Source organism: Mesoplodon bidens (genome assembly GCF_964165515.1).
Source record: "Mesoplodon bidens genome assembly, chromosome: 9".
NCBI classification, from domain to species: domain Eukaryota; kingdom Metazoa; phylum Chordata; class Mammalia; order Artiodactyla; family Ziphiidae; genus Mesoplodon; species Mesoplodon bidens.
In genome coordinates, this window is record NC_138166.1 from 48,018,496 (window position 1) to 48,029,717 (window position 11,222).

An 11,222-nucleotide genomic window follows, 5' to 3' on the forward strand; every position below is an offset into this window, starting at 1 on the left:
ATTGTAAATAAAGCTGCAATGAACATTGTGGTACATGACTCTTTTTGAATTATGGTTTTCTCAGGGTATATGCCCAGTAGTGGGATTGCTTGATCATAGGGTAGTTCTATTTTTAGTTTTTTAAGGAACCTCCATACTGTTCTCCATAGTGGCTGTATCAAGTTACATTCCCACCAACAGTGCAAGAGGGTTCCTTCTTCTCCACACCCTCTCCAGCATTTATTGTTTGTAGATTTTTGGATGATGGCTATTCTGACCGGTATGAGATGATACCTCACTGTAGTTTTGATTTGCATTTCTCTAATGATTAGTGATGTTGAACATCCTTTCATGTGTTTGTTGGCAATCTGTATATCTTCTTTGGAGAAATGTCTATTTAGGTCTCCTGCCCATTTTTGGATTGGGTTGTTTGTGTTTTTGATATTGAACAGCATGAGCTGCTTGTATATTTTGGAGATTAATCCTTTGTCAGTAGCTTCGTTTGCAAATATTTTCTCCCATTCTGAGGGTTGTTTTTTCGTCTTGTTTATGGTTTCCTTTGCTGTGCAAAAGCTTTGAAGTTTCATTAGGTCCCATTTGTTTACTTTTTATTTCCATCTCTCTAGGAGGTTGGTCAAAAAGGATCTTGCTGTGATTTATGTCATAGAGTGTCTGCCTATGTTTTCCTCTAAGAGTTTTATAGTGTCTGGCCTTACATTAAGGTCTTTAATCAATTTTGAGCTTATTTTTGTGTATGGTGTTAGGGAGTGTTCTAATTTCATTCATTTGCATGTAGCTGTCCAGTTTTCCCAGCACCACTTATTGAAGAGGCTGTCTTTTCTCCATTGTGTATTCTTGCCTCCTTTATCAAAGATAAGGTGACCATATGTGCATGGGTTTATCTCTGGGCTTTCTATCCTGTTCCATTTATCTATATTTCTGTTTTTCTGCCAGTACTATACTGTCTTGATTACTGTAGCTTTGTAGTATAGTCTGAAGTCAGGGAACCTGATTCCTCCAGCTTCATTTTTGTTTCTCAAGATTCCTTTGGCTATTCGGGGTCTTTTGTGTTTCCATACAAATTGTGAAATATTTTGTTCTAGTTCTGTGAAAAATGCCATTGGTAGTTTGATACGGATTGCATTGAATCTGTAGATTGCTTTGGGGAGTATAGTCATTTTCACAATGTTGATTCTTCCAATCCAAGAACATGGTATATCTCTCCTTCTGTTTGTATCATCTTTAATTTCTTCCTCAGCGTCTTATAGTTTTCTGCATGCAGATCTTTTGTTTCCTTAGGTAAGTTTATCCCTAGGTATTTTATCCTTTTTCGCAATGGTAAATGGGAGTGTTTCCTTAATTCTTCTTTCAGATTTTCCATCATTATCATATAGGAATGCAAGAGATTTCTGTGCATTAACTTTGTATCCTGCTACTTTACCAAATTCATTTATTAGCTCTAGTAGTTTTCTCGTAGCATCTTTAGGATTCTCTATGTATAGTATCATGTCATCTGCAAACAGTGACAGTGACAGTTTTACTTCTTCTTTTCCGATTTGGATTCCTTTTATTTCCTTTTCTTCTATGGCTGCTGTGGCTAAAACTTTCAAAACTATGTTGAGTAACAGTGGTAAGAGTGGGCAACCTTGTCTTGTTTCTGATCTTAGAGAAAATGTTTTCAGTTTTTCACCATTGAGAATGATGTTGACTGTGGCTTTGTCATATACGGCCTTTATTATGTTGAGGCAGGTTCCCTCTATGCCTACTTTCTGGAGAGTTTTTCTCATAAATGGGTGTTGAATTTTGTCAAAAGCTTTTTCTGCATCTATTGAGATTATCATGTGGTTTTTATCCTTCAGTTTGTTAATGTGGTGTATCACATTGATTGATTTGCATATGTTGAAGAATCGTTGCATTCCTGGGATAAACCCCACTTGATCATGGTGTATGATCCTTTTATTGTGCTGCTGGATTCTGTTTGCTAGTATTTTGCTGAGGATTTTTGCATCTATGTTCATCAGTGATATTGGCCTGTAGTTTTCATTTTTTGTGACATCTTTGCCTGGTTCTGGTATCAGGGTGATGGTGGCCTTATAGAATGAGTTTGGGAGTGTTCCTCCCTCTGCTATATTTTTGAAGAGTTTGAGAAGGATAGGTGTTAGCTCTTCTCTAAATGTTTGAAAGAATTTGCCTGAGAATCCATCTGGTCCTGGGTTATTGTTTGTTGGAAGATTTTTAATCACAGTTCCAATTTCAGTGCTGTGATTGGTTGGTTTATATTTTCTATTTCTTCCTGGTTCAGTCTCGGAAGGTTGTGCTTTTCTAAGAATTTGTCCATTTCTTCCAGGTTGTCCATTTTATTGGCATATAGTTGCTTGTAGTAATCTCTCATGATCCTTTGTATTTCTGCAGTGTCAGTTGTGATTTCTCCTTTTTCATTTCTAATTCTATAGATTTGAGTCTTCTCCCTTTTTTTCTTAATGAGTCTGGCTGATGGTTTATCAATTTTGTTTATCTTCTCAAAGAACCAGCTTTTAGTTTTATTGATATTTGCTATCATTTTCTTCATTTCTTTTTCATTTATTTCTGATCTGATCTTTATGATTTCTTTCCTTCTGCTAACTTTGGGGATTTTTTGTTCCTCTTTCTCTACTTGCTTAAGGTGTAAGGTTAGGTTGTTTAATTGAGATTTTTCTTGTTTCTTGAGGTAGGATTGTATTGCTATAAACTTCCCTCTTAGAACTGCTTTTGCTGCATCCCATAGGTTTTGGGCCATCGTGTTTTCATTGTCATTTGTTTCTAGGTATTTTTTTATTTCCTCTTTGATTTCTTCAGTGATCTCTTGCTTATTAAGTAGTGTACTGTTTAGCCTCCATGTGTTTGTATTTTTTACAGACTTTTTCCTGTAATTGATATATAGTCTCATAGAGTTGTGGTCATAAAAGATACTTGATATGATTTCAATTTTCTTAAATTTACCAAGGCTTGATTTGTGACCCAAGATATGATCTATCCTGGAGAATGTTCCATGAGCACTTGAGAAGGAAGTGTATTCTGTTGTTTTTGGATGGAATGTCCTATAAATATCAATTAAGTTCATCTTGTTTAACGTATCATTTAAAGATTGTGTTTCCTTATTTATTTTCATTTTGGATGATCTGTCCATTGGTGAAAGTGGGGTGTTAATGTCCCCTACTATGATTGTATTACTGTTGATTTCCCCTTTAATGGCTGTTAGCATTTGCATTATGTACTGAGGTGCTGCTATGTTGTGTGCATAAAATTTACAATTGTTATATTCTTCTTCTTGGATTGATCCCTTAATCATTATGTAGTGTCCTTCTTTTCTTTTTTTTTTTTTGCGGTACGCGGGCCTCTCACTGTTGCGGCCTCTCCCTGTTGCGGAGCACAGGCTCCGGACGCCCAGGCTCAGCGGCCATGGCTCATGGGCCCAGCCGCTCCGCGGCACGTGGGATCTTCCCGGACCAGGGCACAAACCCATGTCCCCTGCATCAGCAGGCGGACTCCCAACCACTGTGCCACCAGGGAAGCCCTGTAGTGTCCTTCTTTGTCTCTTGTAATAGTCTTTATTTTAAAGTCTATTTTTTCTGATATGAGAATTGTTACTCCAGCTTTCTTTTGATTTCCATTTGCATGGAACATCTTTTTCTATCCCCTCACTTTCAGTCTGTATGTGTCCCTAGGTCTGAATTGGGTCTCTTGTAGACAGCATACATATGGGTCTTGTTTTTGTATCCATTCAGCCAGTCTATGTCTTTTGGTTGGAGCATTTAATCCATTTACATTTAAGATAATTATCGATATGTATGTTCCTATTACCATTTTCTTAATTGTTTTGGGTTTGTTATTGTAGGTCTTTCCCTCCTCTTGTGTTTCCTGCCTAGAGATTTCCTTTAGCATTTGTTGTAAAGCTGGTTTGGTGGTGTTGAATTTTTTTAGCTTTTGCTTGTCTGTAAAGGTTTTAATTTCTCCATCGAATCTGAATGAGATCCTTGGTTGGTTGTAGGTTTTTCCCTTTCATCACTTTAAATATGTCCTGCCAGTCCCTTCTGGCTTGCAGAGTTTCTGCTGAAAGATCTGCTGTTAACCTTATGGGGAATCCCCTTGTATATTATTTGTTGCTTTTCCTTGGCTGTTTTTAATATTTTTCTTTGTATTTAATTTTTGATAGTTTGATTAATGTGTCTTGGCGTGTTTCTCCTTGGATTTATCCTGCATGAGACTCTCTGCACTTACTGGACTTGATTGACTATTTCCCTTCCCATGTTAGGGAAGTTTTCAAGTATAATCTCTTCAAATAGTTTTTCAGTCCCTTTCTTTTTCTCTTCTTCTTCTTGGACCCCTACAGTTCGAATGTTGGTGCATTTAATGTTGTCCCAGAGGTCTCTGAGACTGTCCTCAATTCTTTTCATTCTTTTTTCTTTATTCTGCTCTGCAGTAGTTATTTCCACTATTTTATCTTCCAGGTAACTTATCCGTTCTTCTGCTTCAGTTATTCTGCTGTTGATTCCTTCTAGAGAATTTTTCATTTCATTTAGTGTGTTGTTCATCATTGTTTACCTGCTCTTTAGTTTTTCTGGGTCCTTGTTAAACGTTTCTTGTATTTTCTCCATTCTATTTCCATGATTTGGGATCATCTTTACTATCATTACTCTGAATTCTTTTTCAGGTAGACTGCCTAGTTCCTCTTCATCTGTTTGGTCTGGTGGGTTTTTACCTTGTTCCTTCATCTGCTGTGTATTTCTTTGTCTTCTCATTTTGCTTAACTTATTGTGTTTGGGGTCTCCTTTTTGCAGGCTGCAGGTTCGTAGTTCCTGTTGTTTTTGGTGTCTGCCTCCAGTGGGTAAGGTAAGTTCTGTAGGTTGTGTAGGCTTCCTGGTGGAGTGGACTGGTGCCTGTTTTCTGGTGAATGAGGCTGGATCTTGTCTTTCTGGTGGGCAGGACCGCATCCGGTGGTGTGTTTTAGGGTGTCTGTGAACTTTGTATGATTTTAGGCAGCCTCTCTGCCAATGGGTGGGGTTGTGTTCCTGTCTTGCTAGTTGTTTGGCGTAGGATGTCCAGCCCTGGAGCTTGCTGGTCATTGAGTGGAGCTGGGTCTTAGCGTTGAGATGGAGATCTCTGGGAGAGCTCTCGCTGATTGATATTACGTGGGGCTGGGAAGTCTCTGGCAGACCAATGTCCTGAACTTGGCTCGCCCACCTATGAGGCTCAAGCCTGACACCCAGCTGGAGCACCAAGACCATTTCAGCCCCACGGCAGTGAATGTGGCAGTCTCCATTATGAAGTCAGATTATGAGGGTCTACAATAGCTGTTCAGCTAGAACAGGCTGACTTGTGAGCAATTTGTCTATGAGGCTGTCTCCAGCAGCTCGTGTCTGAAAGAGTAGGTCTCCACCATGTGCTGCGAGAATCTTAAACGTTTATATAGAGGTCTTCACTCGGTTCAGTCACGGATTCAGTACAGATGGTCTCTGAAGAACACCTTACTCTCTCAAGGTTGTGTGCTTGAAACAGCTCCTAAGCCTGAGGGTCTACAAGCTGCAGGAAGACGAGACTGCCCGGGGCGGCCTGCAAGCCGTGATTCTTGCCACGAGCCTTGCTGCTGCTGTCGTGGAATCCGGCTTCCCCCACCACCCACCCTGTAGTGAGTTTTCAGTGAAGCTTTCTCTCTGTGCTGATGAGATTCAAGCTACCTGAGTTGTGCAAAGCCACAGAGAGCATAAATGTTGGGGCGGGGGTACAAACCCAGCAAATCTGGCCCCAAGGTCTGTGTTACGTCACCCAACGAGAGTGGGGAGGCCATGCACCTAAATGCCTCACCCCCGCGAGCCACCTCCTCAAACCCGGAACACCACAGGTGGTTATCCTTTTTAAATATAGCAGCGTGTACATGTCAATCCCAAGCTCCCTAACTATCCCTTCCCTCCACCCTTCCCCGCTGGTAACCATAAGTTCATTTTCTAAGTCTGTGAGTCCATTTCTGTTTTGTAAGTACGTTCATTTGTATCATTTCTTTTTAGATTCCACATATAAGCGATATCAAACAATATTTCTCTTTCTCTGACTTACTTCACTCAGTATGACAATCTCTAGGTCCATCCATGTCACTGCAAATGGCATTATTTCTGTGAAGAAGATTACTCTCCATAATGTGGGTGGGCTTCACCTATTAGTTTGAAGCCCTTAATAAAACAAAGACTGATGTCCCCTGAGAAAGAAGGAATTATTATTATTATTTTTTTTTTTTGCGGTACGCGGGCCTCTCACTGTTGTGGCCTCTCCCATTGCGAAGCACAGGCTCCGGATGCGCAGGCTCAGCGGCCATGGCTCAGGGGCCCAGCCGCTCCGCAGCATGTGGGATCTTCCCAGAGCGGGGCACGAACCTGTGTCCCCTGCATCAGCAGGCGGACTCTCAATCACTGTGCCACCAGGGAAGCCTGGAATTTTTAACATGTATTTTCTTATATTGGATACTGGTTCCACCATTTTCTAGGTGTGTAACCCTGGGCAAGATATGTAACCCCTGGCCTCAGTTTCATAACTCACAAATTGGAGATAATAACAGTAACTAATCCAAATGGTTGTTATAGGAATTAAATGAGGTCATGTATGAAAAGCCTGTTGGAGTGGGAAATGTTCAATAAGTAACAGCTGTGGTAGTTACTCTGAAAGAGGTTGCACATATGGTTTATTTATAGATAACTAGAAATATTATTGCTATTATAGACAATGGGAAACATGCATGTATTTCCTAGAATGGACAGAACATACCTTAACTTTTTCCATAGAGTTCAGGTCATACTGAGTCAGCCTCTGAAGGAGATTGGGAGTTTTTGTTTCTGGTCTCCCCAACTTTTCTCTCTCCCAAATTTTCTACCCTCTGACCTCTCCATCTGGGGTCCAACTGCTCCTGGAAGAGAGGCAGCAAATCTGACAGCCCTCTGTAGAAAGAGGCTTGGGTCTAGTGGACCATCTGGTTAACTTTCAACTTTAACTCAAAATTGTTTATTCATCTTTTCTAGAGATACATTGACACAATTGAAAAAACTCATTCTTTTTTTTTTTTTTTGCTTTTGAACTTACACACTGCTCTTTTCCTCTTAGCATCTTACCTTAAGAAAGTTTAAAGTTATCCAGTATCTCTGCTGTCTTTCCACACATACAAGAACATTAGGATGATTTAACACAGGTTCCACTTCCTCTTTCTTGTTCTTATCCAGAATTTTAAAAACTCATTCATTTTACTGGGCCACTCCTCCTGTAATAAACCAGGAATATTTTTTACAAAATGCATAATTATTTTGTGACTAGCACATAAAATTTTATTTTACGTTGTGTGTTTTTGACCTCTACAAACAGCAAGTTCATATTGTTCAACCTAATATTTGAAGAATGTTAATTTGTTGACTATAAATATTTTAAAATATATACAATAATTTTCTGTTTCTGTTATGGCACTTCTTCACTTTTTAGTATACTGGAATTCTCAGAAAATGACTTTGTGGTGGGGAAGTCTCCTTTACCCTCCAAGAAGCCCTAGTGTGAAGCCTCTACAAAGTAGATCTTTCTTTTACTGATAATAATTATATTTTATATAACACCTTTTCCATGTATTTTTGTGTTAAAAGATCTAAAGAGCTGACTCCTTTAAAAAAAAAAAAAGAGGTAAGGAGAGGAAGGAAATAAAAAAGGATGTGGAGGGACCAATGCCCCATCATATATTATACAAAATGACAATAATCACAAGAAACCTATTTCACAAATTACTGGGAATATTACACGTGATAATATACTGCAAAGAACTTTAAAGAGTTAAAAGTACAATCATGAAAGGCAGTCCACTTATGTGTTTGAAGGACCATTTTTTGTCTGTGAATGCTTTGTTTCTGGTCCACGGTGACATAAGTATGAAAATTTGAGAGTAAGCATTTAGAAACTGTTATACAAATTTGACAAAGTAATTTTACATCTGTTGAATCAAATAATAAAAGATTTGGGCTTGTATTTTGTATGCCTGAATTTTTACTTCATTCTCTAGTAATTCACTTTCATTTTACTTTACAAAGGCAAAGAAACCCTGTCCTTCACCACACATAGTTTGAGAAACATCGATAAAAGCTATTATTATTTCTGAAATTTTGCTTAACAACCATTCATTTCTAATTACAAACTAGTTATACGTCATTATTTGAGAAATACTCTTTCAAACCAAGTGTAAGGATACAGCATACAAACAAGTTCCAAAACAAGTTTGTTTTGTATTGGGTAACATGGTTATTTGGGAGTCAGACACCATTTTTCCCATGAAATAACATTAGCCGAGGGTTAGGTTCTTGGTGTAGCCTATAAATCCCAGTTATCTCAAAAGATGGGTAAGCTATACAATAAAATGTAATCACCCGTATATACTATAAAATTTAATGACCAGGCTTCTCCACCCTCTTACGATGAAGAAATTAGGCTGCTGATTTCCAAATCAGAAAACATCTCTCTTCCCCACCCAGCCATGAGAAATGGTGATTCTTAGCTCTGGCAGGGTGGTAGGGATAGGGATAAGGATGGTTATAGGGTTACTTTTGCAGAAGTTGCTTCAAGAGCAACTCAGAAAGAGGAAGAGTAATGGAGCTACAGTACTCTTCACACAGAGAATGGGGGAATTAGGAGATCAAGTTTGAGGGAACTCACTGGTGGAGTTAATAAAATTAAACTGAGGATTCTCCAAGATTCTCTGAGAATGAGGTTTGGTAGGTTTTGCTGGACTTGAAAGACTGGTTCTTTACCACAAATGCCTCCATCCTAAACCCCAGGGCATTGTGGTGGCCCAAGACGGTGAGTAGGCTTCATCCTGAATTGAAATCTGTTAGCGGCTACCTCAGAGATTTTTATTTTTCTTCTGTCGTTGTTTGCAAAGATGTGAGGACAAGTTTAGGCTTAGTGAGAAACATTGGTAGAATCAATTAGTGATATCTGCCACGGGCAAGAAGGGGAAGTAAGCACAAAAGCTGTATTTCGCTACCCTGAGTATATCCTGAAAGAAACAGACCTTTGGCCCTTTAATTTCAGCTGAAACCAGGATGAATTATTAAGCACATGACTTTTTTAAATGCCTGGGAATAGCAAAAGGGGAACAGCACACAACAAGGTAATCTTATTTACAATTTATAGTTTCCTCATTTTGTGATACATTTAAAAGACATAGGAGCCTAGCTCTTGACCTAGAGTCCAAGAGGAATCGTTTTATATACTAGTCACTACCCAGAAACCTTGGAACAAGACTCTCAGAACTAATACAGAAGCCCTGGCCACAGGCCTTCTTCTTTAGGTCCTCATTCTAAATTCTGATTTCATATATGAGATTCTTCTCTGTCCCTAAAGATTGACATTAAAAACGTCCCTAGAGAAGAGATCCCACCCCCACGTATCCAGTCATAGGGTAACTATGGTGAAATTCTTAACCAAAATGGTCCATGGATAGAATCTGGGGGGTTCATGACCTTGAATGAAGGGGAAAAAATCTTGATTTCTAAAGGAATTTAACATTTCCTTCAATTATGAAAGTAGAAAACAAATCAAATCTCAGAAGCATTAGCAATACTTGTGACTTTGTTACTAATGTAAATAAGGGTTATGTTCATTATTTCATTATAGTGCTGTAGACATCTTGAAATAACATTTATGCGCATCGCTATTTGAATGTTGCTAGATCTTGTTATTTAATGTGTTAATAATGTAGCACACATTACACTATTATATTACTATAGCACAAACTTTTAAAAGACTACTTTGATAATTGCATTTGAATGTAATTGGTCTCCTTTGCAATCTGCACCTTTTAAAAATAATTTTTAGAATTATTTATTTATTTTTGGCTGCATTGGGTCTTCGTTGCTGCGTGTGGGCTTTCTCTAGTTGCAGCAAGCGGGGGCTACTCTTTGTTGTGGTGCATGGGTTTCTCATTCCGGTAGCTTCTCTTGTTGCAGAGCGTGGGCTCTAGGGCACATGGGCTTCAGTAGCTGTGGCTCACGGGCTCTTGAGTGCAGGCTCAGTAATTGTGGCACAGGGGTTTAGTTGCTCCGCGGCATGTGGGATCTTCTTGGACTAGGGGTCAAACCCGTGTCCCCTGCAGTGGCAGGCGGATTCTTAACCACTGCGCCACTAGGGAAGCCCCACGCCTTTTATTGCATGCATTTATGTTATTCTGTGAAGTATCTATAATTTCACTACTGCCAGAGGGGTCCATGACATAAATAAAAGGTAAGCCTCCCGGACTTTCAAAGGACAACTATGTTGCTGTCTACCATGCAATATAACCTAATATCCTTTAGGGCTGAATCAGAGACATACAGAAACTGAGGGGTCTCTTTTTTTTCTGGGTGCAGAACAGGTGAGAAACTGGCATCTGCTTTTATTTACTGGTTGTTAATAAAACCGATGTTTGTTGAAAACTGGCAATTGTGACCATTTCTGCCTACATACTACAGGGTGGCAATTAAGTACTGGCAACCATCAGAAGCTTGTTTCAACCATACTCACTTATTATAACTGTCTCAATCTTAATGGGGAAGGTTCTCTTTTATACTTTTTTCTTTCTTTATTCACGTTATGATTGTTAAATTTTAAAATGGGGTTTGTTTCTGGTGTGGGTTTTTTTTTTTTTTTTGTCTTATTCCCATAAACTGAGTTTACAGCAAAAACAGTGTCCAGGTGAACTTCCCTGGTGCTCCCAATGCAGGGGGCACGGGTTCAATCCCCGGTCGGGATTCCGCGTGCCGCAGGGCACTGACAAAAAAAAATAATAAAATAAAATAAATAGTGTCCAGGTTTTGAGGTCTCTAGTCTAGATGAAGCATTACGTAATAGAATGTTTCCTTCCTCCCATCTACATCCTGTTATAAAAAGCAGTGATTCCAACATGACGTATTTACAAGACATGGCCCACTATCTTTTCCTGTAATTAAAAAAAAAAAAAATCTTTAAAACTGTCCTCCAGAAGTTTCTTACCGGCCTAGGACGGAAGGAATGTCTTCGAAGATTAATCGAGAACTGAGAAAGGCCTGCAGCCTGCTTGAGATTCCCGTGGGGTTGTCTGTTAGTGAAGGGAGGTGAAGGAATTCAAAGTGTCATGCCCTTGACCTAACCAGGGGCGGGAGAGGACGGTTCCCACTGCCGGGAAGGTGTCTCAAGAGGCAGGTTTGCGGTGACAAAGGCCAAGGGCCGCGCGG

The 11,222-nt window shown here is 39.4% G+C and overlaps 1 protein-coding gene across 2 annotated transcripts in view; it reads right to left on the reverse strand.

Moving 5' to 3' along the window:
• Positions 1-11,201, reverse strand: part of ASB4 (ankyrin repeat and SOCS box containing 4) — a 121,262-nt gene extending 110,061 nt beyond the window's left edge. Inside the window, exons 1-3 of one of the 2 annotated variants that reach the window (XM_081244301.1) lie at positions 11,002-11,201; positions 7,113-7,258; positions 6,772-6,910 (exon numbers count right to left, since the gene is read on the reverse strand). In XM_081244301.1, the coding sequence (XP_081100427.1) occupies positions 6,772-6,786 (15 nt within the window). In that variant the 5' untranslated portion in view covers positions 6,787-6,910; positions 7,113-7,258; positions 11,002-11,201. The remainder of the gene's footprint in view (positions 1-6,771; positions 6,911-7,112; positions 7,259-11,001) is intronic. The other variant, XM_081244302.1, reaches the window with a different exon arrangement.
• Positions 11,202-11,222: the final 21 nt, after the last annotated feature.